At 49.3% G+C, this 27,721-nt stretch overlaps 3 protein-coding genes across 11 annotated transcripts in view; 1 reads left to right on the top strand and 2 right to left on the bottom strand.

Annotated features, from left to right (window-relative positions):
- The window catches only part of RALGAPA2 (Ral GTPase activating protein catalytic subunit alpha 2), a 142,198-nt gene extending 124,971 nt beyond the window's left edge, over positions 1-17,227 (top strand). For 8 of the 9 annotated variants that reach the window (XM_068675158.1, XM_068675154.1, XM_068675153.1 and 5 more), the window contains 2 exons: positions 3,016-3,137; positions 14,746-17,227. In XM_068675158.1, the coding sequence (XP_068531259.1) occupies positions 3,016-3,137; positions 14,746-14,900 (277 nt within the window). In that variant the 3' untranslated portion in view covers positions 14,901-17,227. Of the gene's footprint in view, positions 1-3,015; positions 3,138-11,822; positions 11,863-14,745 lie in introns of all 9 variants that reach the window. The other variant, XM_068675156.1, reaches the window with a different exon arrangement.
- Positions 17,228-23,528: 6,301 nt separating this feature from the next.
- On the bottom strand, positions 23,529-25,895 carry INSM1 (INSM transcriptional repressor 1). Its single transcript, XM_068675152.1, is given in 2 exon segments — positions 23,529-25,658; positions 25,661-25,895. Coding segments are annotated over 2 exon segments (1,479 nt in total). The 5' UTR covers positions 25,766-25,895; the 3' UTR covers positions 23,529-24,284.
- Positions 25,896-26,050: 155 nt separating this feature from the next.
- Positions 26,051-27,721, bottom strand: part of CFAP61 (cilia and flagella associated protein 61) — a 103,468-nt gene continuing 101,797 nt past the window's right edge. Inside the window, exon 26 of the mRNA XM_068675151.1 lies at positions 26,051-26,710. Within this exon, the coding sequence (XP_068531252.1) occupies positions 26,552-26,710 (159 nt within the window). The 3' untranslated portion in view covers positions 26,051-26,551. The remainder of the gene's footprint in view (positions 26,711-27,721) is intronic.

Genomic DNA, 27,721 nt, shown 5'->3' with positions numbered 1-27,721 from the left:
GCATGCTTCACTTCAGCAATTTAGCCTTGAGGCTTCTGCAGCAACGCCAGCCGGGCACTTTGGGCTTTCTCCTGGCCCTGCTCAACCTGCAGCATAGCAATGAGCAGCAGAAGCTGAGCTGCTGATGCATGCAAGGCATAGATTATATGGCCCTGTGCAAATACTGGCTTCACCTAAATAACGCAGGCAGGCTTCGCACTCAGGGGCAGGTTCATGTCACATGCTCATTGCAGACATGTGACACAAATTTCATGTTAAAAAGTTTTGACATAACTTAATGTTCTAATAAGTTTAAAAGAGTAAAATCCGATCCCTGGTCCTTCAGGGTGAGGGCACAGCAAATGCACAACAACTGCAGCCCTGACAAGCCTGGGTGTTGTACTGTGATTACCGGGGTGGGAGCACTCTTGGGTGGTGATGGGCAGGGAGCTTTTGGGGCTGCAATTCAGAGACCATTGCAGATTGCTATGGTAAAAGTGGCTTTGAAATGCTGATCCCCAAGCCTTCTGCACACCCCACCTCGTATTGCTGTTCTTTGGGTGTTTTGTGTTCTCTTGGACCCTCCAAAATACATCACTGGGACTCCAGGGTATCTGACTGTTGACTAACGATGCCCACAATAGATTTTGACAGCCCTTGCTGAGTTCGCACAGCTTTGGGTGCTGGCGTAGCCCTCGTGCCTGGTGATCTTGTTCAGACGCTTCTCCCTTGGCTGCCCAGCTGGTTGGCCGAGTGGATTTTGGCCATTTTTTTGTGTACTTTGGGCTATCTTCCATCTCGTAAGGACAGGCTGTAAGAGGTGTGCAGCTAACCTTCTTGAAACCTCGGCGCTCTGTTTCTCTGAGCAGCCTTCAACAAAACGGGTACAAACTTCTGCCGTGCTGGCGGTTGTTGTGCATGTTGTCCGCCGGGCTGTTGGATGTGCCAGGCCTTCAATTAAGCAGCGGGATGCAATTAGGCGTGGCAAGGAGAGCCTTTCTGGCCTCCCCGCCTCGCCTCGCATGGGCTTGCCAGCAGACCGCAGGGCGTGCAGCGCAGGGCGCACGGATGGCGGGGCGACAGGCTCAGGTGGCCAGCAGCCGCTGGTTTGGCTGAGCCCTTTCAGCGATTTGTCACGCCTCGCTCCCTCCCTGCTGCGCCCGCACGTGCCAGCTCTGCAGCGGAGGGGCTGCTGGCCAGACGGCTGTGCCGCCCGCACGCCCCGCTGACAGCCCAAGCGCGCGCCGCACAGCCCTGGCAACAGCCAAGCACGCCACGGAATAAGCATCTTCGTAATGAGAAGTGAATGGCATCCGTCAGTCCCTTTAGAATAGGGCCCAGGCGTGTGCCTCCTCTCCGAGGAAGTTTGGCAGCCTATTCATTAACAAGAGTCATCAGGAGTTCAGCCCATAATAGGGAGGCAGCCCCAAACGCAGGCAGGCTAATGCTTGCGCTATCAGGAATGCGTTCTCCTGGGCTTAGAGGAGAAAAGGGAGCACCGCTAAGCAAATAACGCTGTCAGCAGGTGCACGCTCTGAAACGGCATCTATTGATTTTCTTTCTTCAGGCTTCCACGGGAAGTTTGTAAGAAGATTTATCACATATCTGCCGTCCTCTGCTAGCATTAAAGCCCAAACTACCGTTTTTTGTGTTTTTTTTTTTTTGTCTTATCCACAGTGACTCTAGGAACTTGCATACAGCTAAGACGCGCTTTGCTTTCTCCCATTGAGGCAAAACACTAGAGCCACCGTGTCCCATTTTTAAGTGCTCTGATTTTTTTTTAATGCTGTTTCAAAGTGTTTTTGTTAACGTGATGAAAGTCACAAATGGCACTTCAATATTCATTAGTAATGCTTTCCAATTTTAAATACCCTCACCTGCATTATGTTGTCACTGGTGTTCCTCTGTCTGCTCCTAATTTCTAAATTTAAATTGGCCTTTTCTCCCCCATAACAGCCTCGTAGAGTTAGAATACATTTCTGCACAACAGAAGCACAATGAGGATCTGAAAACTTCTGTTTAAAACAAGGAAATGGAAAATGAGATGTCATACTGGCTCCTGCAAGCGTTAATTCATAAAGTCATACGTGAGGTTCTTCAGCCCATTGTAGATTTGTTTCAGGCGTTATCCTGTTATTGGAAGTGTATGATTCACCTTCTGAGAAAACAGAAGCTGCACACAAAAGAAAAAGATTTGCTTTCTCCACTCTGAAAAGCTGCCGCAAGCAGGGGTCCTATTAAGACAGCTGGAAAGTTGCTTCAGCTTGTTACGCTTGTAAGTTTTATTGGTGACTGGTTTTTGATTACACATTTGAATGCTGTGTGTTCCAGGTTGCCGAGTTTTAATTAAAAGGCAATAGTCTTGATTTTAGATTGCTTTGTTGTCTGCATTATGCAGACAATAATGCATGCAAGTTTTTTTTTTCCCATGTGCATCATTCATTTAGGATACATAATGCTACACCTTCCAGCATCTGCCTTCAACATAAACTTCACACTTTTAGGATTTGCTTTTATTACTGTTAATTTCTTTTAAGAAGTATAATGATCAAATAAATGTGTTTGTTTGTTTGTTTGTTTTCTCTTCTATTCTGCAGCTTTTCCCCCCAGTCTAATCATTTTTCTAGTCTGACAGGGTTATTTTAACAGGAAGACGGTGTGCCAGGAGCTTTCCATAATGCTAATTTCTGTTAAAATTGGGTTGTGGTTTCGAAAAGCCTGTACTCTGGAGGTTTTTTGTTTTTTGTTTTTTTTTTTAGGTTTACCCCCTGTAACTAGCAATCTGTTGGACCTACTGAGTCACAACTTTTCACGAATGAAGCTAAAAGGTGTCATCCATCATTTCAAGCAACTGAGTGCTCACTCCTGGCTGCCCCTGTTCAGAACTGTTAAGCAGAATTGTGTAGTTTGGGTCCTCTCTTTTCCGCACCGGCATACGGCTTTGTTAGTGTTTCTGTGGGCTTGAACTGCTGGTGTTGCGCGTCATGTAAGAGCATTTAACTCTGTGCACACATTTCCTTAACTTGGCTGTTGCAGCTACGAGGAAAGAGCTCTGTACCTTGAAGCAATAATCCAGAACCATAAAGAAGTAATGACGTTTGAGGATTTTGCTGCTCAGGTCTTTTCTCCCTCTCCCAGCTACTCTCTCGGTGGAACTGGTGAGTCTCTGCATGTTATTCTTCTCTTTAGCACTAAGACGCACTTGAGCAGCAGATGTACACCTGTTTTTTGTAGATAAATGCTTGCAAATTTAAGAAAACCATTCTTCCCCTGAATCAACTAATGAATATCAAAAGGAATGATGACATTCATTTTAATTTGTTTTGCATCAAAGCTATTCACTCTGTTCCTTTCTTCAGCTATCCTGTTAACCCCTGAATCTAGCAAGGTTAATGAACTTTCTCTCAGTAATGTGCTCCGGTTCATTCAGGAGTGTGGGTTTCTTGCTGAGCTGGGAATATGCTGTTCAAAAGCTTTGCCTGAATCGGTGCTTACTTATCGAAAAATAGTTCCTCACAGTAGAAGCCGTTGCTACTAATGCTAAATGGGGATTATGCTGCTGAGATACCAGGGTCAGGGATTAATGCAAAAGAAATGTAAGAATGGTGTTCCACTGGAAAATCATAGCCACATGCAGTATGCTAGCATTTCCTTTACATATATATGAGCAAATTGTAGGCTTTCTTCCAACACCTGGTCTGGAATCTGTGTTTTTTTTTTTTTGTTTGTTTGTTTGTTTGTTTAATTTTCTTTTTAATATATGTATGAATAAATGTGTGTGTGTGTGTGTTTATGTGTATAAACACTTCAGACTTTTATGATGATGATAATTCATCATCTCTATCGAAAGACAAAAATTTAATGCAGAACTCTGTGAATTTATTCCTCATATGTCCTATCGAGGTTTTAAGTTAGCATGCGTGAGTAAGATATGAACTGCTACTTTGCTGTTTAAATTAAGTTTAAATATGTGTCTCCTCAAAGGGAGCACTGGCTCTGAAATGCAGATTTCCAGTTTTTCCATCCTCAAAAAGTATATAGCCACTACATGCTGGATTCTTTAACAAAGATTCCCTAATCCCCTTTTTACACTCACTGGGTGAAACTGGCACTTTCTAATTATTTCCTGCTACACTTTCGGATAGTTTAACAGATTTTTTCAAACCTGTATAAATGTTGCAGGACATCTGCTCTATTTTTCTTCAGCCTGACTTGTTAGAATATATCTTCCATCTAAACTGAAAAATTGAAGGAAGAAATTAAATTTACTAAAATAAATCACTTACAAATAAAATCAGCCATGCATCATTGTTTAACATTACTGGCTCCAATCCTTGTGCTTTCAGAGCTTTGTTAGGAGATAAGAGGTGTATGCATGTACTTGCATTGGTCGCCAGTAGCAGCAGGCAGAAGGCTTTGGAGATAAGCAAGCTGGCAGAAGTAAAGGGGAGCCAGTGCTATTTACATAATCGCGCCTCTGCTTCCTGGAGAGGCGTCAAGAAACACAGGGATGGCCTCTATTGATCTTTGTTGAACTGGAATACTAAACAACATTAGAAAAGCTTATAACTTAAAGCTTTGATTAATGTTTTCTACATTAAAAAGTAGAGCAGCTGTGAATTAAATTCTTTTATATGCTCTGCCAAAAGTCTGAGACAAAAAAAATAATTATCAATTTCAATAGAAATGTAGATTTTGTGCCCAGTGTTGTTAGCACTTCGGATCATTTATCTGTTGATGCATCAGTAAAAAAAAAAAGTAGATATTGATATATTTTAAATGTTTTTCTCTATGCATAATTCCATTTGTTTGTGTTTCATGTTCCTCTTGCAGCATGTAGGGATCCTACTCTAATCAAATTTAGTTCAACAAACAAGGACACATTCATTCAATAACACTGTAGTCATGCTTTCTGAATTCTGTGATCTATTTTCCATACAAAAAATATTTAAAATACATTTCCATTTTTCAGAATGCTGTTAAATAATTAGTTCTTGAATGTGATGTTATGATTTCACAATTTTATTTTCTAAAGACCTGCCACTGTCAGGTCCTGATTTTCAGGCTTCCAAACATCACAATTTTACTTCGTGCTCTCGGAGAAGCTGGGGTCTGGCTGTGACTTCTAGGGTCAGAGTCGCCACCTTGCCCCCAGTCTGTCAGTTACAATTCCTTTCTGACCAGCAATGTGCAGAGATAAAGGGCTGATATGGGCTGGGGCAGCGGCAGCCACGTCCCTCCTGCCCTCTCCTGCCAGTACCAGGAGCATGGGGGTGGCACAGCAGTGCTGCCGGTGCTGGACCCAGCCCAGGTGCTCTCTGGAGGCAACATGCCATTGGTGGCACCCCCAGCATCTCACTCCCGAGGGCTTTGGAAGTTGTCCTGGGGCAGGAATGAGGCAAGAGTTTCGCCAGCACATGAAAATAAGGTTTTCTGGATGGGACGAGCTCTGCTGCTGGTAGAGATGTGAATCCATGCCTCGGGGAGTGCTCTTTGTTTGAAGAAGTCTCCCCACGTTACCTACTCACTTACTTCTATGTTCAGTTGAGTATTGCTCGACAGCACTGCTGGCATTGACACGCCGATGGTGTTTTACATCGGTGAGTGCTGACAAACGTACTGGCAGCATCCAGAAGCAGGGCAGCCTGCTGACGGCAGCCTTCAGCCGAGCTCTGGCACTCACAGCCCAGGGAGTGCCTGCGAGTGCTGCCCCAGCAATGCCCCAGCCACCAAGTCCTTGGGGTTTGTTCTCCGTTGGGAACGAACACACAAGGCTGACACTTCTGTCTAGCGGAGGATAAGGCAGACTTTGATCTTTCCTCAAATTGTAGAATCAGTCCTTTGAAATAGAGACCCAACCCAGGTGAAGTCTGAATAGATTTGCAGCCATCTCTCTGCCCCTGTTACGGATTAGGCAGGGCACAGAGGGCTTGGGGCCACCGGCGCAGCACAGGTGGGGCAGCCGGGAGGGTGTGGGCTGGGTAGGTTGGGTGGCTGCCCTGGGGAATCACGGCAAGGTCTTCGTGCGAGAGGGGAACTGCTATTCAGAAAGGGGAAAAACGAGCCACAGAGATGTAAATGTGTGGGACTGAGACCGGGCTGTGTTCTCTCCCTTCTCAAGCAGGAAGCCAGCTGAAACCACCAACCCTGCCTGGCTTCTAAAGTTTTCAGGTCAATTTCAGGTTATTTCTACTCTGATTTTATTCTTAGTGCCACCTCATTTTAACCCTGTCATCATTGCATATACGTGTGCACAATAAAACGGCTCAGTGAGTAACTACATATTTATTAAAATTAAGACTGTTTTAAGCAGTTAATACACTACAAGAGGCAAATCAGAAGCATTAAATGAATTCAATATGTAGCCATTAATGACACACATTATTGGTGTGTTGCTAACCATGATCTATTTATTTGAATTAGCTGTTTTTATGTTTTCTGATACTGCCTCTGGGGATGCTTCCACTAGATTCAAACAGGCTTCTTAAAATCTGCCCTGGCTTAGTGTCTCGTATCGTAAATAGTTCTGCAGGTGTTTGTTTTATGCACAAACACAGTCCAATTGACCTCACTTGCTGTTTTCAGAAGTAGAGCCTTAAACTCCATATACGTATCATAGATACCCCTGTATATCTCAAACGCTGAAAATGCAGGCTGGTGGGCAGAATGGACGTCCCCGAACTCATTTAGGGGATGTGCAGATTAGGAACAAAAGATGAGAATACAGTCCTTTGTTGTTAAACTGGTGCATTACATGCTGTATTTTAATTAGGCTGGGTATGAGAGTCAGTCCAGGAAATCCTCAGTAATCCAACACTATTGAATTATTCTTATCCTTTCCCTCTGCAGACTTCTCTCCTTCTAAAGGATGGGTTTTTAAGCTGCTATCTTATTCCGCCAAAAAAAAAAAAAAAAGAAAACAAAATCCAACAAAATATTTGTATATGCTTAAAAAAAAACAAAAACAAAACAAAACAAAAAAAAACATAAAAACTAAACAGGTGCAAACAGATACAGAAGCGTTCCAACTTTAATTGCCTCTGGTGCCTAAAAATCATTATTTTTTCATTCAAGCTAAGCAGCCAGAACTGTGTTGACTCTTCGAAAACAGAACTAGTTGGATATTCTAGAAGGGAAAAGAAATGGCTGTTTGGCCAGAGAAGTACTTAGATTCTACACTTTTATACTTGCAGGGGTAGCTTTCTACTTTCAAGAGAACCTACAAACTGCTTTTCAGCGCTGCAGGCTTGTTGTTAGTGCTTCAAAGGGTTAATTGAAATGGGCACACTTGACTGCTGAGAGGACTGATCTAATCACTGCCATATCCAAGTGCATCTGTTCACCATGAGGTCATTCTTGTGCATGCTAATGATTTGGAAAATAAAGCATAATGCTTGACGTTATCAGAAGGGATATAGTTTAAATCTTTACTTTTTTAGTTGCTAATCGCTACTGCAGAATGAAACAGCAGGCAGAAGAATCTCGGATTAATGCTTTCCATTTTCATTTTTTAAAGCATCATTTTCAGTGGAGTGTCAGGAAAACTGTGCTGGAAAACTCTGACATGTGGTATCTGTTGATAAATGGATTCTTTAATTAATATTATAGCATTGCCCAGGAGGAACACTTGAGTTCAGGAACTATAGACGTTTTCAGCATTCCCTGGTTTTAAAGCCTTGGGAACCCTGTGTGCTTATTTACATAAAACTGAGATTTTGCAGCCTTTTTGTTGAAAAGATGACACATGCTTCTCTTTTGTCTCCGGACTTTTATACGCATAAATTTATTGTAGAACGTGTAAGCATACAACAAACAAGATTTGGATTATTTTAAAATGCTTTTTACTAAGTGCTGAGCTTTGTTTTTCACTTTAAAGCAAAAAGAACATTTCCAATGGCTGTGTCGTTTTAAAATATATTTTTGGCAGAAGCAAAACAGAACCTGGAAGTTACTGTTGTCTTGAACATATTTGCATTATTTTTAAATATATTTCAGCAGTGACTCTTTTTGGTTTGGTTTGGTTTTGCTGTTCTTTTTTCATTCCTTGTCTGTGAGAATCCCTGTCTACTTGAAAATCTGTAGGATGTTTGGGCAGTTTTATGTACTAGGCAGAATAAAAGTCTCTCTGGGTTTTGTGTAATGTTCGTATTTTTGGGAAGCTGGATGGAGCTGAATATTAGAAAATGCCCATCTGAAAAGGAACGGCTGTGTCACGGTACTACTTACAGCAAGTGCAGCACGTGACAAGTGTTGAGTTTTAACGACACAAGCGTGTCGCCTGAAATTGAAAAATGAGTTCCTAGTAAGTGAGAGGTGCGGCATTCCCTAATGTCCTGGCAGAGCAGAGCCCCCCCCAGAAGCCAGTTTTCCAGGGAAAAGAGGCGGTGCCGAAACCATCCGGCAGCGGTTGCGGACAGGTCCGTGGCCATGCTGCAGTGGGAGCAGCAGACTCCTCGTGTCCCAGTGTGGTGCTGCCCATCCTGCGTGGAAGGACGCACACTGTGCTGTGCCGTGCCGAGCTCGCTGTGAGGGCTGTGGGGAGCTGGCTGCACTCTGCGTGGGAGGCTGCCAGAGAGAAATTTGCAGTCGTGGAAGCGAATCGAATCGTTGCAGTGGTAGAAGTTGTCCAGGCAGTAAACAAAGGGGAGAAGGCTTGGGGAGGTGGAGCGAGGGGTGGGAAGCTATACCAAATGGGAAGGGACTGCAGGTATTAAATATTTCTCTCTTTCCCTGTGAAGATCATGCAGGAGGAGGCGCAAGATGCAAGGCGCTTCTCCACCCCGTTTCCCTGGGTGGCTCCCACTCAGCCGACTGGAGCATCTCTCACACTGGCTCAGCTCCGGCCCTGCCACCTCTCGTGTGGGTCTCAGGGCTGCGTGGTCACTGACCCCACTGGTCTGTGCACGGCACAGCCGAGCCAAGCCGCATGCTGGTTTGGAGCAGCTCTCGGGACCTGTGGTGCCATGTGTGCGTGATTCCAGAACTTATTCCATCCCCACTGCTGGTGGCAGAGCTCTCGGTGCAGAAGGGGAGGCGTCCCATCACGGTGTTCCTCCCATGGTAGCTCTCTGCTCATCCAGCAGTTCTTGGAGGCCCTGCCTGTTTCTCTGCATCGCAAACAGGCAGAACCCAGTGGGATGCTGAAATTTTACCTCCCATCATTTCCAGTCCCAGAGTTTTTGTTTTGCGATCGTAAGTGCACTGTTCCCTGCTTGGCTGCTCGCAAGTGTATCTGTACACACACTGACGAACCATGTCATGAACCTCACCAGCCCTCAGACACCAAAGTGTTTTTCTCCCTGCTTGGTAAAATTTTCTCTTGGCCATGGTCGCTGCTTGGTAGCAGAGAATGAAAAGGTGCCAAATGAAATTTTCAATTGAATCAAGCATAATTACCTGATTTAATGAAGGAGGAAAGTCATGAGGCTCTGCAGAAACCCGAAATTTACCCTTTCTCCCCAGAGATGCCTTTCAGCAAGACGCACAAAATAAATCTCATGTTTTCCACTCCCTCCTTCCCTCTCACTTAGTGACACCCGCATGAGGTATCCAAACAATGTGACACAGCAACTCTGTCCACCTTCTGCCTCTTCTCATGGCAAAGCTGAGAAACCCTGGCGCTTTCTGTGATAACAGATGGGTGCTATGAACAGGCAGAATTTTGCTGAATGATGAGGCAGCGAGCAAGTGGAAGTACAGCCCTTCCCACACAGGAGCACCAGCTACATTTTCAGAGACATCACTAGAAATCAGAAACGCTGATTTTCCTCTGTGGGATTCGGTCAGTCAGTGAAAATCTTTTGCAGGCTGTGGCATCCCCCTTAATTAATCTGCTCCAGCCCGGAGCACTCTGAGGGGTCGAGCACCCCACTAGCAGTCAGGTGGGAGGAACGGAAAGGAAGCTCCCATGCCCTTGGCATGCCACGCCACGCTCCAGGGCTGGTCAGACCCCTCGTGTTTGTAAAGAGCTGGATTTTGTGCGTGTCGGCAGCACGGTATTTTACATATTTTCATGAAATGCTCTTGTCTAGTTAGTGAAATTCCTGGCTTCCCCATGAGGGTCAGAAATGCTCTGTTACCCAACAGGACAGTCATGCTAAGTACCATGAAGCAAATCCTAAGGTGGCATCAGCTCTGTGCCCTCTGTAGCTCCTCTGACCCGAGTACGCCGAGGCCAATGTGCATGGTGCCGACTGGGCAGGCTTGGGGGCATATGAACCATGCAGGATGGCAGGGGAGGCATGGGACTGCTGCCACGGCCTGCAGTGCAGTGGATGGCATGAGTCCAGCCCCTTGAAAACTCCAGATGAAACTAGCAGGGGGAGGTCGGGGTGGCCCCATCCAGAATACCTGCCTTTTCTTCCACGGAAGGGCCAAATGCAGGTGTCAAGCAGCTGCCACCGGTGGCAGAACAATGGCATAGTTCATCAGATGGTGCTACACAAGACACCTGAGCAAAGGAGCACACGGTATAGATGCAGAGCCAAAGATTCGGTCTCTCACATTCTTAATGCGTAGTTTGCTGCTGTACCTGCATTTCATGTCATTGGCATTCAAACATGTTTGGTTTTGAATGAATGCAGCCACAGTTCCTTCACCTATTGATAATGGCTTCAGAACACACTCACATGGTGTTTTCAGCTGTGTCCTTGTCAGTGGAAAGCAGAGCAGGTCAAAATGCTAAGCGGATTTCCCGTGTGATTCTCTCTGCAATTTTCTTGCCTCCACACTTACTGAGGAAGAAACAAAGGTTTCCACAGTGGTGTCATGGCCGGTAGGCTCGCTGTGGGGATAAGTCGTGACCTATGTGGAAACCTCATGGATCTACCTCAAGTACAAAGCTTTGAGATCCTCAGTGATAACACATGCTGTTAGGGTCCATTCTCATGCACATGGGTTCGCCCCAAGTGGCCACCCTGGTCCTCCCGTGCACCAGCCACGCCGACCAGGTACGAAGCGAGCCAGGCCTGGAGCTCCCAATGTGTACTGCAGCCACCTGTGACGGGGGAAAATTGCTTAAAAGAGTTTTGTTGTTGTTGTTGTTATTGTTTGCTTTTTGTTTTTGTTTTTTTTTTTCCTGGGGAATGTACCCTGGTGTTGTGTGAGAAGCCTGGTTTGTTCTATTCAGTAGATTAAAGCAAATCAGATCTCTGCAGCTCTCCAAAAGATAACTGTTCATTTAAAGCATGCTTTGGTCTGTATTACTAACTGAATTTTTAATCCCTTTCTGCAAGGGACTTATTCTAAGATCCTAAGGTTGCATCACCGTAAAGTATTCATACCTGCAAGAGCTGCGGAGGTGCCTGATCCTGTTGGTGTGCAGGCACACCCTGCACGTGCTGTGTTTTTATGCACAAACATTACTTTCCACCTGCGTGAAGTTTATGTGGCACTGTGACATGTATGTTGTTCACTCTGATTTTTTAACCTGGCTACAGTGTAATAGCAGTCTAGGTCTCCAAGAAGTCTCTAATTTTACCCAGATTGAACCTGTATGACCACTAACAATGCTGGAAATGTAGGAGTAAGAGGATGCTGGATGCCCATGGCACCATGTCTGCAAGTTTGGCAGAAGTTGAAGACGACAATTATTCATTCTAATTCTTGCCAATGTTTCCTTCCTCTGCTTTTCCAATCAATGCACCAGCAGAAGCCACAAGAACGCCCGCAGTCGCCACTTTCTCCCCAGGTCCCTGGTGCTGAGGCGGCCCTTTCACTCAGCCCGCTGCCCACCGTGCTCAGCTTGCTGCTGAGCGCCCATGGGCAGCCAGCCTGGGTTTCGCGTGAGCGCAATGTGTGTGCTTGTTCCTGTATTTACACCATTTTGTGTTCTCTCCCTTTAGATTAGAATATGTAATGGTCTCGTTACGGTAATTGCCGCAGGTAAGAGCGATGCTTCCCACAGGCCACACTGCTGGCGTCGCGCTCTATCACTAACCATGCTCCTTCTCTTCCTCCTCCTCCTCTTCTTCCTCTTCCTGTGCTGGTGGCTTGGCCTTAGGCTGTCTCTGCCTCTCCCTAATGCCGTCCCACCACCCCTGCCCTCCTGCTGCCCACAGGGAAGGGCTGATGTGCTCCCCATGGGCAAATTCCCCCTGTGGCAAATTCCACCTGTTTGGTTGAATTTTGAAGGGCCCGAGCACTCCAGGGGCCCACTTGTGAGTTGAAAATGAATACTTTTTATTCAATACACCATTCCGGAGCTGCTGCTTGATTTTTACAACTTCCACTTGCACGCTGTCTGTGCACCCTCTGAACCAAACGCAGGACCACAGCAGCAGTGACAAAACGAGCGAGCCCCTCAGCAGCCCCTGCACAGCCCCGTGCCCTCTCCCCGGCCAAGCGAGTGAACAAAGTTGCAGGCTTCCCCCACAAGGAGGCCATGTAATTAGAGTTCGTTTCAGACAGCTTGCAAGTGGAATTATAATATTTGTATGAAAGCCTTTATCTTTTGTGGTTATTACTCGCTCACTCTGCAGCTGCCGTCTCCCTATCAATCATGGTGGTTCAGGGGCTGCTCCAAGGTTGACTGCTAAGCTCAGGACTCACTGGGGAAAGTTGTGACTGAAGGAATGTGTGGGCTGGGGGCCGGAGGGTTCTGGGATGGGGGGACCGGGCTGCGCCTCGTCCCACGCCCTGCCCGCCGCTGCCCAGCCTTTCATATGCGCAGGCGAGTCATTGTTGGGAGCCTGCATGAATATTGCTTGAGCTTGTCCATTTGGTGAAAACTGTATTATTTTGACCATCTGCCATGCTGCTCAACTGCAGGAATGTAAAGTACGGCACCTCCCTCACACCCCCTTTCTCCCCCACGCTTTTCTCCCTGCGAACAACACCGCAGGTTTTCTTTTTAATCCCAAACTGACAGCTCCACATTTTTCACAGAAAATGCCTTTGCACATTTTCATGTTTTTCACCCTTTTTTAATGCGCTATTTTCCCTTCAGTCAGTTGTCTTGAAGTATAAATGTGGTAAGTAAAGATTGCATCTGAAATGTGAGCACCAGGTTGTAAACTGGCTACAGGACTTCAGAGAAGCAGGACAGGCTTTAGATTTAGCTGCAGCCAGACCTCAGCTTTACAGCGTTTATCATGTTGATTCACCAACGTATCCAGAGTTAGCTACAGCACAGGGCTCAGGTCTTAATCCTTCAAGTGAGGAAACAAAATGAGGGGCTGCCTGTGCCCAACAAGCACTGCAGAGTTCCCAGTCACGAGGTTCGAGCGCTGTGTGGACGTACCAGGTGGCACTGCCAATGCTACCAGAAAACCCCGCCAGGAGCGCGAGCAGCTCCTTTGTTTGCAGGGCTTGCTGATAAAATGTGCTCTCCCTAAAGCTGCAGGTCTCTGAACCAATTAACCAGCACATTTGACTTGAGCATTTTGATGCCTTCAGCACGTAACCCAGGCACGGGCTGAGTTGCAGAGCACTTCTTGCATGCTTGAGTCACTCGGGTTAGTGAGCTGAAGGTGTGTTAGACATCCCTGCAGTCATCCATCATGCAGATTAAAGGCAAATAAAGGCACAGCCAGAAGATACAGACCCCTGTCAAACTCCAAGTAGGTTTGTGCTGCAAAATCCAGCCATTGGTCTGAGTTCAGAGGTGCTCATCTGGCTGCAGGGACTGGCCCTGGCCTCTGGTTTGGGCTCAGCCCCGCTCTGTAACACAAACAGGGGCTGCAAACACCTGAGCACGGCGCCGTTCCTCTGCCACCAGAAAAAAAAAAAAAAAACACACAGAGATGGAGAGGGAGTTGTAACATGATTTAAAAATACTGCAGCCCAAGGGAGCTGATGAAATGACATTCACGCCAAGAAATGCCTTGGGACGAGTCAAAGCCCCAGCAGCAAGAGCAGTGCGGTGTTGCAGCATGTATGCAAGTATTCCCCAGCGCACGGCAGGGGCTGCGCAGGGGACAGGCGAGAGCTGTGTGCACACACACTCAGTTTTATTCATTTATTTTTTAGTTCAATAGTCATATCCCCAGCTGCTTATTCAGACAACCCATCTAGCCCTGACCTGTAGTCATAATCGCCTCTGGGGAGTAACTGAGGTGTAACTTCATGTTGTTGAACAACAAAGCGTAAATGCACGTAGCATGCACTGCTGGTGTCCAGTATTTCCCAGCTCACAAACACCATTCCTGAGTGCTGGTCATGAGAACAATGACACTGATGGGCATTTGGTGTCCTGTTTGAATTATGGAGCTAAGGAGGAAAACTTGGGATTCTTTATTTTTATCAGCTACCAAAACACATTCCAGGGACCCTCATGAAAGTGAGCACGTTCTGGAAGCTTGCTCTCAGACCTCTGTCATAGACCACATACAGAAAAGTCTCTTGGTGAAATGCAGCAAGAAATATCAAGCAAGAAAGTAATAAGCAAAATAGTAATTGTACACATGTGAAAGAAACATTTTCTGAGTTCCATTTTGCCTTTGTGGTTGTGGCTAGAGCTCTGTGTCAGGCTGCTGCAGGTGCTGTGCAGACCAGTGCGGGGGCCACTCACAGTCCCACACCAGCTCTGCCTGGAAGCTAGCACAGAAACCACTAATTTCTCGTGAAAACACAGGGTGCAGCCCCTCAGCTGCCTGGGCAGAGTCTCTAACATAAATGTTCAGATCAGCTGTCATAGCCCTGAGTAACGTGGAAGAGGAGGTGGAGAGGGGCTGCCCTTTGCAAAGCAGTTGTTCAGCTGCAAACACAGGTTGCAGGCAGGTTGTCTCATTTCTTAGGCACCTTCTCTATGCCCGTTCTGTTTTCCAGGCTGCCTCACCACAAGCGCAAGCGCCGACCTTACTGTCACCATAGGAATAGAGCTAGCGGAGCCAACCTCGCCGACGCTGCCACGTGCCGCCAGGAGCAAAGTCTCTGGGAAGCTTCGCCGCTCCGCCAGCACACTCAGCAAGTCTTCCAGCTGAAGGGCTGTGGGATTGCACCCCCTTCAAGGAACCCTAAAGACCTCAACATGTATCGAGCCATGTATTTTGCCAACAGAACTTGAAATTCGGGATGAGCGTGTGCTGAAGGGGATGGGCAAGGGGTTTGCTCTGTAAAATTATCGTTGTATGTATTCACGTAGCCATCCTCGATGACCAAACATCACCTGGGCTATCACCATGTGCTCTCTTGACTGTTGCTGTTGCGAGGAGCATGGCGGTGCTGGGGAGCCCTCCCGGCAGCATGCGCCTCTCCTCCCTTGGCACCTGTGTGCAAGGCAGCTGTCGCAGCAAGAGGACACAAACCAGTGCTGAAACCAGTTACCTAATGTAATTTCAGAGCATTGATTGTAGTCATTCCGTCCAACACATAATTGTGTATTAGGGAATTTTGTCTAAGTAGAGAAGAGTTTTCTAATGACTAGACGTTACAAATCTCCTCCTCCTCTGAAGTGTGGGTGAGTGATTGAGGTGCTTTTCAGTATCTATTCAACCTCTGCTCCAATTCTGTTTTCAGTAGTCATCCAATGCAGGTTTTGTGCATGTAGCTAAGAATTAGTAATAATCAGAGAAGCCATTGATCTGAAATGCAGGAGGGTGCTGCCAGTTTCATCAAATGGCAGCACCTGCACTGAAATCGCTCTGCTTAATCATGCTATCTTATTCAAGGTCATCCATCACTACCTATTGTGCAAAATCCTGAAGCTGAGGATGTTCCAGCCTGTGCTCGGTGCATTCAGCACCGCAGCGATCCAGGCTTCTCAGCTCCTCTCCAGCATGCTCAGTATATGCCGGCCTGTGGCAAAGGGAGGGCTGGGGGTGGCAGCACCCTGTGCCAGGCATCAGCCGCTAGTCAGCAGCTACGGTGCCAGCTTGGTACAAACATTTCACATCTTTGCACGTGTTTTAGCCAAAAGACCTCTTTCTCAGCACTGGCTTTAGCTTCAGGATTGTTTAGTCCTTTCCAATAATGTTTGTGGTGGCTGCATAATGTGAACTGCTCACTATGTGTGGAAAATAAAAATAGCCACATTTCTTTTTGAAGAGCAAATGCTGCACATCTGCTATGACTACTCACCAGGGCTTGAATAATTGTGAGACAGTATACTTCTGAGGTAACCACTTCACCTTTTCACATCAGGGCAATAATCTGCAAATTGAAACATCTCCACTTAGTTAGAATAAAATAAATCTGAAGGTTTTCAAGGACATGTAGTGTCCTGTTGGCACTTTGTGTAGTAAGCAAATCTTTTATTTTGAATAGGAAATGTATTTCATACTACATGTATCATATGTTTCCAGGGGTGAAAACTTTTTATACCTTAAGAAAACATGTATTATAAAAACGGCAACCCAGAAGATGTACTGCATGAATGCAAACAGGCAGCATGAGGAAGACATCCAGACCAAAGGCAGGAATGGGCAGATGCTGCACCAGCGAGACGCAACAGGGCACAGTAGCACGAGCCCCAGTGCCCCCGCAGGACGCAGGACCTTCTGGTGGCCGTGGTGGGGCTGGCATCGTGCAGCCCAGAGCCCCCAGCCACTCTTCATATGAGGATGATTGGGGCAGGCGGCGGTAAAGCTCATCTGCATTACCTTTGGTTTTTGGGTGTTCTGAACATCAGTGTCTCTGTCCAGTATGACAGATATACCGCTGGCCTTCCTGTTCCTCCTCAGGTCTGGTTCTTGTTGCTTTTTTGTTCAATTTTTGGTTATTATGCTACTCAGCATTTAAGTGAACATCTCCGAACTTAATGTGATTTGTCTGAAGTGAAGGGGACTGATTTTTAAGTGAAGCAAAATGCATGATTGGGCCACCAGTTTTTGCACTTCCACTTATGTGTTAACTTGAGTGTCCGCCTGTTTTTGCGTCATCATCTCTCTGCAGTGCTTCCCTGTAAATGTGGAACACTGTGTCACAACTACAGTACCACCAAGCTCATGGGACATTTTTGCTGTTAGCTTTGTGAAGCAGCTTGCAGGCGGCACATCCCCACGGCGTGCCTTTGGCTGGGCACTCACCATCCAGGGTGGGAGCTGAGGCACACAGCGAGCGGGTGCAGGGCACAGTTGGCATGCCTGGGATCCAGGTGAGCGCAGGAATCCTGCAGGGAAGGAGCCCGCTGGCCAAGCGTTTGACTGACATTTTGATTTTCTGCCTCACATTTTGGTTTTGATTTCTACTGATTGTGTGGGGGTAAAATGGAAAATAAAACATATTTTAATTTATTTTTTTCATGATGGAATACGTGATGCTGTCTTGTTCTTAGTTAGCTAATAAATGGTCTGAAATAATTTCAAAAGCATTCTGAATAAAGTGAGACTTTTCTCTTTAGAGCAATACACATCTCTATTTCAGAGAAGAATTAAAACACCAGTAAAAAGTGTTTTCCTGATGTCAAAAAAAAAAAAAAAAAAAAAAGTAATATTAATTTGTGAAAACTCAGCTGAAGTTGTGTACCATAAAGTAAACAACAACAAAGTTGTCCTGTTACCCCTCAGAAACTTCACAGCCCTGAGCTCACAACAGCTTCTTCTTTAAAGAGCAGCGAGCAGCACTGTGACACTGGGGCTGCTGCCACTGGCAGTGGCCGTTCCCAAGGGGCTCTTGTCCCCGCACCATGCCCAGGGGCAGCACGTGAGCTTGGGAAGCACGAACTGCCCTGCATGGGTCACCATGTTGCATGCCTAATGGTTTTTCAGGTCTGATTCAAACCCGGTCAAGGATCTGGGGCTAAAGCCCAGTGCATGCGGTGTGCAGCAAGGCCCTGTGGCTGCGTTGCTGCAGTGAGCACTTGTTGCAGTCTGCTCAGGAATGTGCTTCGCTCACCTGTGGACAGGGAGAGACCAACCCACCTGAAAGACATCCTGCTGAAACCCTCTGGCATCTTCTCATAAAGGTTTTGTACTTTTACCAAATGGTTTATTTCTGGTGGACAGCAGGTGGCTTTTGTTTTATCCTGGGTTTTGAAATACAAGGCAAAGGGGATCACAAGGCCACCTAGTAACACATCTAAGAGTGACTGCTGCGGTTCAGAACATTTGATGCCAACCTGGCTGGTCTTTCCCCAGCAAAAGACTTTGCTGTTAAACATAGGCAGCACTGCTGTCAGTAGAGTTTCCCCACCTCATGCTTTGGCACACTCATGACGGCACTTGGCCAGCACGTGCACTTCAGCAGTATTTCGGTGGCTGAGCATGCTCCCAACACACATCATCACCAGCCTCCTCTGAAGGGGCTTTGCAGCATCTTGCTAATAATACTTACAGAGCATTACTAAACCCCAGAAGATATTATTTATACACCATTCATTGCAAGAAATGCATGATGACAAGGCTTCCCTTCCTAAGCTGTGTAATGCCCCATTGCTGGGAATTTGCATGGACATTAAAAACAATGTTTCTTACGGCAATTTTCTACTCTGCAGAGACATCACTTACAAAAACGAAGGGGGGGTTGTGTGCTCCATCATAATTATGTTGGGGGTGCTCAGGCATTAACACCCACTTAGGCCAGCGGGAATGATACGGGATTATTTGGCAGTGCGAAAGCAGCTTTGAAATGTCTGCTGCTCTTTCTGAAGGGACAACCAAGTTCTCTCTTGAATTGCTCTCTTCCACAATGGAGAATTAATCCAAACGACTCTGGTAAAGGCCTCACTTGCCCCATTTGTACCCCTAACTGCACCCGCTGGCCAGCATGCAGGAGCATGACATACATAATATACTATAAATTATATATATTATAAAATATGCACTGTAATGTAGTATAAATGTCCTATGTACAATAAATTTTATATTCTTTGTACATTATTAATATATATGTAACAATAAAATGTTAAATTTTATTATACAAATATTTATTAGTTTTATCCAAATATATTATGGTTTGCAGAAAGCATATACAATATTTATATTGTATATTATATTACTTTATTTTTAGTATATTTATATTATGCATGTGTTCACACACACATATACGCTGGATATGCATATATACATGTATATATTACATCTATACATACACACATTGCTGTATAGACTATAATATATTCTGCATATACTACATAAACTACAATATTGCATATTATATGTAGTATATTTCTTTAAAGCATAAGTACTTACTAAAAGTTATACATGGTTATATAATCTCAGTAATGTATAAATAACACATCATAGATTATATTTAATTATCAAAATAATACTTGATACTATATATGTCATATAATGAAAGTATAACATACATCATAGAATATTTGATGCAATGTACAATATAATATGGACAATACATAGACTATAGGTGATAGATTATGCATAATATATATAATGTACATACATTGTGCATGCATGTATATGCCCCGTATGCAATATGTGCATATACATATAAAACAGTGCATTCTATAACGAACACTCTATACACTAAACAATATAGTCTTAGAAAGCTAATACATACAAAATTATATAATAAGAAAATATTTCATTATCTAAATAATAAAGTATAAATAATTATACATATATACTACATACAGTGCTTTATAATATGCTTTCTATAACAAGTTTTATATAACAGGCAACATATAATTTCTAATACACGTTATATATCTCATGTGCCATACTGCATAATACAACGTATACAAATATTGATAAATTTTATATATGAACATCTAATCTTCATTCAATTTACATATTTATAATTTATTATACAGAATAAATTCTATAGCTAGCATCTAGTCAGTTTTATAATTTCATTTATATGTATGAAATTTTCTAGGTCCGAATCTAAGGAACCATTGGATGCAGGTGGGTTTTTTTCCCTTCTTTTTTTTTTTTTTTTTCTTTTACACTGTTATTGGAATAGATTTAATTCATATACATGAAAAACTATAAAATTAGCAAATGAAATGATGACCTGGGTCCTTATCCTGATAAATAAATAAAATCTGCATCTCAGGCTGAAATGCAGCATTTCCCCGCGCACCCCAGCAGCAGCTACATCAGCTGCCCGGGGCTTTGCCATCCTGTGCAGGGCTTGCTGTGAGCCAGTGCCTGGCACAGGGGCAGCGATTTAAAAAACTAAGTTTGTCTAAAGCCACTGTGGCCCAAAGGATGCTGATAAGGCACATGGCAAGTTGGAGCCGAGGTGACAAACAGGGAGGGCTCTGTGCTCCCTGAGCTTCAAGGCCAGCAGGTCTTTTGTTGTTGCTGCCTATAATGGGTGAGTTACCCAGCCTAGGAGGCCGCCTGGCAGGAGCCACGCCAAAGTCCCAGCAGCTGGGAGCCACTTTCTGGAAAGTTCCTGGGGCGTCCTGCACAGTCGTGGCAGGGCCAGTGCAGTGCTGGGACTCGGTGGTGCTTCCCAGCAGCGCGTTCAGTAACACCTCACAACAAAAATGCAAAGAAAAGCCAGACAGTGCCCTGTCCTGGTGCCCCCACCTGCAACGTGGAAGGCCATACTAGCATGGCCTTCCCAACCCTTCCACGAGGCAGACCTTTGTTATGCAAATTGTAAACTTAGTTTTAATTAAAACCATTTACGGCCATAATGAGGCCCTTTCCTTTATCGGTGTGGCAGTATGCGAGATGTTTGAGCTCAGGGTGAGGAATGTGGGGCAGTGGCAGAGCAGAGCGATGGCACCGCCACCTGCATCACCCAGTCCCAGTCCGTGCCACCACACCAGTGCTGGGGGGACCTCCAGCAGCTTCCCCGCTCACCTGCTCATTAAAAACTGACACCAGTTTTTAAGCAGGTTTGTGTGGGGAAGGAAACTGAAATCTGAAGCCAAAGCCCTGTCCCAGAGCCCTTTGCTCCTTTGCTGCACGGACAGCATTAACGGCTGCTACTTTACAGTGCTGTCGGCACCACAATTGTTAACGCGCAGGCGAGCGGTGGCATTAGCGGCATGGAATGGTTTGGGTTGGAAAGGACCTTAAAGATCATCTAATTACAGAGCATTTCAGCTGTTCCCTGTTAGCTGCACCGCCTCTTGTGCTGACAACGCTGCAGGGAAAACTCTTTCCAGCTCATCACCAGCTGTATGCCCACGCTCCAGTGACGGTGTTTGAGCTGCATTTCTCAGGACCCTGAAGGTTCCTGTAATTAATCTCCCTGATTCCTTTCAGTTTGCAAACAATCCATTTCAGACCATGTGTTCAACTCTTTGTGTGCTCAAAGAGGGGGCCAGATCCAGAGCTTTGCAAAACAGGCAAACATATATGGCCATTTGCACGGAAAGCTGATGACCTCTGTACCTGCCTCAAAAAATTGGAGATCACGTTTTGGGTAGGCTCAGCATTTTCTGAGGTGCCCAAACCTGTTATTGCTGGATGAATTCAGAGCCATCAGCAAATTGATTTGTTAGCTGACAGCAGAAGGCTTTGTTTGCACAGCGCTGGCCACTCCTCGCTGCCGGATGGTGAGAAGATGGCACCAGGAAGGCAACACCTGCATTCCCAGAAGCTGCTGTGCGTGGCAGCTGCAGCTTGGGTTTCAGCCACGCCGCTTGGGTCTCTCAAGGGGTGAAACCCTGGTGCATAACCTCTGCCAAGACTTCTATAGCCCTGCGACTCCAAAAGCGAGGCCCCAGATTCACGGGGGATTTGTGAAAGGACCTCACTCTACAAAGCACTCAAGCTTCCTCTCTCCTTCCTCCTCCCCAAAGCCCGAGCCTCCCCTGCCCGTGCTTCCCTCAGCAGTCGAGGTTCCCAGCAGCAGATGCGGTGAAAGCGTGGGTACTGATGCTTACCCTGACATCACCCTGCTAACCTGGGAAATTCTTCTGGCTCCAACAGATTTGATCTGGCTCCTGCTTGGGCAGGAAAGAATTCTCCTGAATATTAGGAAATTGACACTGATAAGGAGCAAGTTTTCAGCACAAAGGTTTCCATTGGGATGCCGCTGAAGAGACGTGCATCCTCTGGGACTCTCTGATGGATGCACTGGGCTTTCATCTGGGAACAGTGCCCGGCAGCCCAGGAGGGCTTCAACGTGTGTTCAAAAATTTCCTGCTTTGGACACCTGGTGAAGTGGCACTGCCGGTGCATGGGAAGCTATGCCCCAGCAGGCTGTGATGGACCCATCCCTGGGGCTTTCCAGGCCCCGAGGAACAGGGAAAAGCAAAGCAAAACTTCTCGCCAAACATGTTTTGCTGCCTGTAGCTCTGAGGCTATCAAGACTACACTCATTTTCGGTGTATCGATTTTCTGCTAAAACCACAGCTCTGCCTAGACCTGAGGCCAGTCCTGGCGTAAGAAGGTTGGTTTCCTAGGAGTGGAGACAGTGAGTGCCTGGTGGCTTCAGTGCTTTTTGGCCCGACTAAACAAGGCAAAAATAAAAAAATAAAAAAATAAAAAAATAAAAAAATAAAAGAGCACCCCAAAACAAACAAAGAAAAACCTCAGCAACTATCTTTTTCTTCCTATAAAAGCTATATCAAAAATAAATAAACAAACAAATACTTGGAGCATTCCTGGGGAGCTGGGGATCTCCAGATGGCCGCCTGCCTTTCCCAAGGCAGAGCAGCCCCATTTCAGGCAATAGCCTCCAGGTGAGCAAGCCCAGCAGGAACAGGTTGGTGAATGAATGCCTTGAAGGCAGCACCATGCCCAAGGTGGCTGCGTGCCCTCCTGTCCCCAGCGTGGAGCAACCAAACACCTGAGCCATGCCCTCAGCCCATGCCAGGCCCTGAGCACACCAGCAAGTGACAAGGGGTTTGGGCCCATCGTTCCCGCACAGAGCTGTGTGCCATAACGCCGTAAGGGTGGCTCCGAGGCTTCTGCTGCTGGAAGGAGAGATGACACAGTGGCACCACAAAGCCTGCCAGAGGGCTTACACTGGCCCAGTGTGCATCCTCCCCAGTCATGCTAATATTTTATATTTTTTTTTCGCTAAAAAGATGAAGAAATTACTTTCTGAGCAAAGTGGGTGCACCACCACACGTCAGGGCTGAGTGCCCCAGCCCGCAGGGTGAGTGGAGCACCCTGCTTGCTGCTCCATCTGCCCCAGCCGTCGCCCTGAGGTCTTTCACACCACTGGGCTGTGCCTCTCCTAGCTGGAGTGGTCCCCAAAGCTACTGGGGGTGCTGCAGAGCCCCCCATGGGGCAGCGGGCTTGGGCCCCGGTGGGTCCTGCACACGCGTGGCTGCCTCTCACCAGGCACAGCTGTCCTAGGGAGCCTCAGAGCCTGCCTTTCCGAGCGCACAGGAAGGCTTCCCAGGAGCCTTCCTACATGCCAGAACCTTTCCAATTGCTCACCCTTTCCCCCAAACGTGCCACATACACACATTCCCTCCCTCTGCTTCCCCTGCACCACTCTTCCATGGCTCTTTCGCCTGCCGTAGCACAGCGCGCAGTGCACGGACGGCTGTAGCCTGACCCGGGCTGGGGGCCAACACCTGGGGCTCCTATCCCTGTCAGCCCCCCCGGGACCCAGCCTGCCTCACCTCGCTCTTTTCCCCCGTCCTCCTCCCCCCCCCCATATCTGCCTTTTAATTAATCTCATCAGAAAGCACAGAGCAGCGCAGTACCTACTGGGGTGCCCTCCGACAGGGCAGGCAGGGTCCGGCCCCAATTCCCCTGGCTGGGCCAAGCAGGAGGCAGTGGGGGCACGTCTGAATTTGAAAATATTTTATTTGAATAGTAAATAATTATACAGTTGAAACAGTTCTATCGAAGCACTCTATAAATAGCTAACAGTTAAGAAAATAATGTGTGTAGAAAAAGAGATTGCATCTAAAAGTAAGAGCTGTCGGTTGCACAGGATAAAATGGTTCAGACTGTGTGTTATTCTAGGTATAAAAGTTAAAACCTTTTAGCAGATCCCTTTAGAAAAAAAATCTTCTGAAATGCACAGTGAAATGGCAGGAGGGGGAGACAAAAAAAAAAGCGCATTAGAACATCTGCAATCAAATAATATCAATCTTCATAATTAATATAAATAAATAACAAATAAATAACATAATTACGCAAACCAACATATACAAATAGTCAACTCATGAGCTACCTTAGTAAGGGCAAAACAAACAAAAACAGAAAGTTGGCATGTCACAGTTAAGGCATTTTCTACAGCATTTTCTGGAGACCAACAACAGCAGAGTCAAGGCATTTGTGGCTACACTAAAGGAAATTCTCATTTCTCCTGAAGCGCTTTGATCTGTTCACATTTATAAAAAAAGAAAAAGCGGAAAAAAAAATAAGAAAAAAAAAAAAGAAAATAAAAAAGAGAGACAGAGAGAGAAAGAGAACCCGGAAAAGTAACTGTAAAGCCAGATTCCAGCAGTTCACAAGCCATATTAAAGCTAACGGTGCGGCGAGTCCGGTGCGCAGCCCGCGGGAGGCGCTCGGCGGGCCGGGAAGGCACGGGCGGCTCTAGCAGGCGGGGCGCAGCGGCACCTGGAGCAGGATGACCTGCCTGTTCTCCGACGGGTGGCACTTGTTGATGTGCCGGGTGAGGCCGGGCGAGCTGTAGAAGGTGGCCGGGCAGTACTTGCAGGGGAAGACCTGGGCGGCGTGCAGGAGGCGCAGGTGCCGCTCCTGGCTGCTCTTGCTGGGGAAGGTCTCCCCGCACACGGGGCACAGGCGGCACTCGGCGGGCGGCGGCGCGGGCGGCACCTCGGCGGCGGGCTCGGGGGCCGGACCGGGGACCGGGGCCGGGGCCGGGGCCGCTCCCGGGGCCGGGTGCCCCAGCAGGTGCTTGCGCAGGTAGGCCTGCCGGCGGAACCGCTTGGCGCAGCGCGGGCACTCGAAGAGCCCCTCCTCGGAGCCCGCCTCCGAGCCGCCGCCGGGGCTCGGCGTGTCCCGCTCGCTGCCGCTCGCCTCCTTCGGCGGCTCCTCCGCCGGGGCCCGGCCCGGCTCGGGGCCGCCCTTGGCGGCGGGGGCGCGGGGCTTGTGCCAGCGGCGGTGGGAGGCGAGGTTTGCGGGGCAGGAGAAGACCTTGTCGCACTCGGGGCAGCGGTACTCCACGCGGACGATGCGCGAGCAGCGGTGCTGCGCCAGCGCGAAGGGGTCCCCGTACTCCTCCTTGCAGAGCTGGCAGATGAACTCGCCCAGCGGCCGGGCGCAGCCGCCCCGCGCCTTGGCCGGCGCCTCCACCGGGCCCTCCTTGATGCGCAGCCCCAGCACGGGCGACGTGGTCACCTCGTCCTCGAAGGTCAGCTTGCGGATCGCCTTCGCCTTCTTGCCCGACGGCGCTTTCTGCCTGCCGGGCTCCGCCGCGCCCGGCGGCCGCTTGCCGGGCTGGGGGCGGCCGGAGGCGGCGGCGGCGGCGGGGGGGGGGGGAGCCCCAGCCGGGGGGGGCGGCGCGGGGCCGGGGGCGGCGGGGGCCGCGCCGAGGCCGGGGCCGTTGTTGGCGGCGGGCGCTTCGGCGTGGCCGGCGGCGGCGGCGGCCCAGAGCTTGAGCTCGGCGGGGGCGAAGAGCAGCGGGTCCATGGTGCTGGGCACGGCCGGCGCGGGGAAGGACTCCGCCGAGACGGGCGAGCCCAGGCTGAAGCCGCGCTCCAGGTACTTGTCCCTGCTGACGGGCCGCGTCGGGCTGTACAGCGCCTGCACGGCGGCATCCGGCGTGCCGAAGGGCACCGGCGGCGGCGAGTCCCGCGGAGCCGGCGGCGGCGCGGCGGGGCAGGCGGGCACCGGGGCGCCGCCGCCGCCGGCGGGGAGCGGGGCGGCCTCGCGGCAGGCGCGCACCCGGTAGGAGACGGGCGTGGGCCGCCGGCTGCGCTTCACCAGGAAGCCGCGGGGCATCTTGGCGGCGCCGCCGCGGGAGGCCGCCTCCGCGCCCGGCGGCAGCGGCGCTCGCTCCCCTCTCGGCCCCGCGCTGCCGCCGCCGCCGCCTTTAAGCGGGCCCGGGCCATTGTTCGGCCCGGCGGCGGCGGCCGCGGCCAATCAGCGGCGCCGCGGCGGGCGGCGGCGGCGGGCGGAGCGGCTGCACCTGAGCCCGGGCCCCCGGCCGCCCCCCCGCGGCGCGGCACACGCCCGGCCCGCCCCCGGCACGCGTGGGCCTTTGTGTGCCGCCCGCCGCGGCCCCGGGGGTGCGGGGCCGGCCGGGGGCCCGGGGTGCCGGGAGGCGGGGGCCCGAGCCGAGCCCCGCGGGGCGGCCGCTACCTGGGAGCGCCGCTGCCGGGCCGCGCGGACACGCGGCAGGTGCCGGGGCCGCCCCGCGGCTCTTTGTCCGCGCCCCGCAGCCCGGGGCCGGGCCGGGCCCAGCGCCCCGCAGGTGGCGGCCGGGGGGGGTGGGGGGGCAGCAGCCGGGGTGCTGGGGGCGGGGGCGGGCGGCACGCGCGGCACCCCCCGCCCGGCCCGGCGCGGCCGCCTTTGTGCGCGGCATTAGCATAAAGCTGCGCCCCGCAGCCCGGGGCCGCACAAAGGGCCGGGGGGGAGGGGCCGCTCCGGCACCGGCACCGAGGGAGGGGTGGGGGGGGCGCCGGCGGGCCGGGCCGGGCCGAGCGACACGGGTCGGGCTCGGCCCACGGGCTGCGCTGCCCGCCCCGTGCCGCCCCCCCCCCCCCCCGTGCCGCCCGGTCCCGTCCCGCTATTAGCATACAGCTGCCGGCCCGCCGGGCACGCGCCGCGCCCCCCCGCCGGGGGCTGCCCCCGAGACGCCGCCCCCGCTCCCCCCCCTCCTCTCCCCTCCTCTCCCCTCAGAGCCGGGCCCGTCCCGCCGCCCCCCCGGCGCCCCGCTCACCTGCGGCCGGGGCGTACATGGGCAGGTGCGGGCGGTGGCGGCGCAGGTAGCGCAGGACGGGCTCGGGGGGCAGCGGCCGCTCGTCCGCGAGGCGCTCCGGGGGCGGCTCGGGCACCTGCGGGGCGGCAGCGCTCAGCAGGCTCTGTGCAAAGCCTAACTGGAAAGGGCTGAGCTGCGTGTTTACTCGGGGTTTTCGCCCAGCTCTCTGGAAGACACGCTTTTTCCTCGCTTTTACATTTCATTACTAGCTTGTTTGCGTGCCGAAGTGAGCTGAGCAATGAGCAACAGGAAGCACGGCCGGCAGGTCTCCTGCCCCACGCAGCAATACCGAGCCAGTCCCAAGGCACGTGTGAGGTATTCCCTACCTACCTCCCGGGCCTCTGGGAGCTTGCCAGGGAGGAGCGCCCGAGGAAAGTGTACAAAAGTGGCAGTCAAGAAGTATTGTTAAACTCACCATGAAGAAAATCCAAGCAAAAATACAAAAAGCCAAGCCAAATTTGCATCCAGATGCAGTTACTGTCATCTGTGTTTCTGGCTCATAGAGGTGCCTTTGGTGCATTCAGTGGGACTATTTTTGTGTGTCAGGTCTGCTGCCACTAGAAAAGGGTAAGGCAAGCAAATCTCTAATAGTGACATTTGTAGGACACCAATTCCCCTTTCTCTAAAGTTGTTCACATTTACAGCATGTGAAATGTGGTTGAGTGATGGCGAGAGAAACACTTCTCATCAGGCCTCCCATTCTGCACAGAATTTCATTTTGTATTCTTTTATAGGTATCTTTCAAGAGAATCTAAAAAAAAAAAAACTGTACCGAGGCATTGTCGGTATCATGACAATAGGAGGAAAATTGCATCTTGCCCTTTGGGAGGAGGCAGGGGCTGAGCATTTGTGTATTACAGCTGTGACACAAGACAGCACACCAGTTTGGGTCCTGTGAGCAGGTGGGCTGCCGTCCACGCAGCATCCCTTGCTTTTGTCAGCCTCTGTCTGTCCATAGTTGATTCTGTTTGCTTTCTGCAGTTAAAAACTTTGTAAGTGAATGTTTAAAAACACTGCATTCACACAGAATCTCACTGCATAAAACAAAAGCAAACACAACATGAGGAAAGGGAAGGCCAAGTGGTCC

Source organism: Anas acuta, chromosome 3 (assembly GCF_963932015.1).
Source record: "Anas acuta chromosome 3, bAnaAcu1.1, whole genome shotgun sequence".
In the NCBI taxonomy this organism is placed as follows: Eukaryota; Metazoa; Chordata; class Aves; order Anseriformes; family Anatidae; genus Anas; species Anas acuta.
This window is presented reverse-complemented; position numbering and strand designations above follow the sequence as displayed.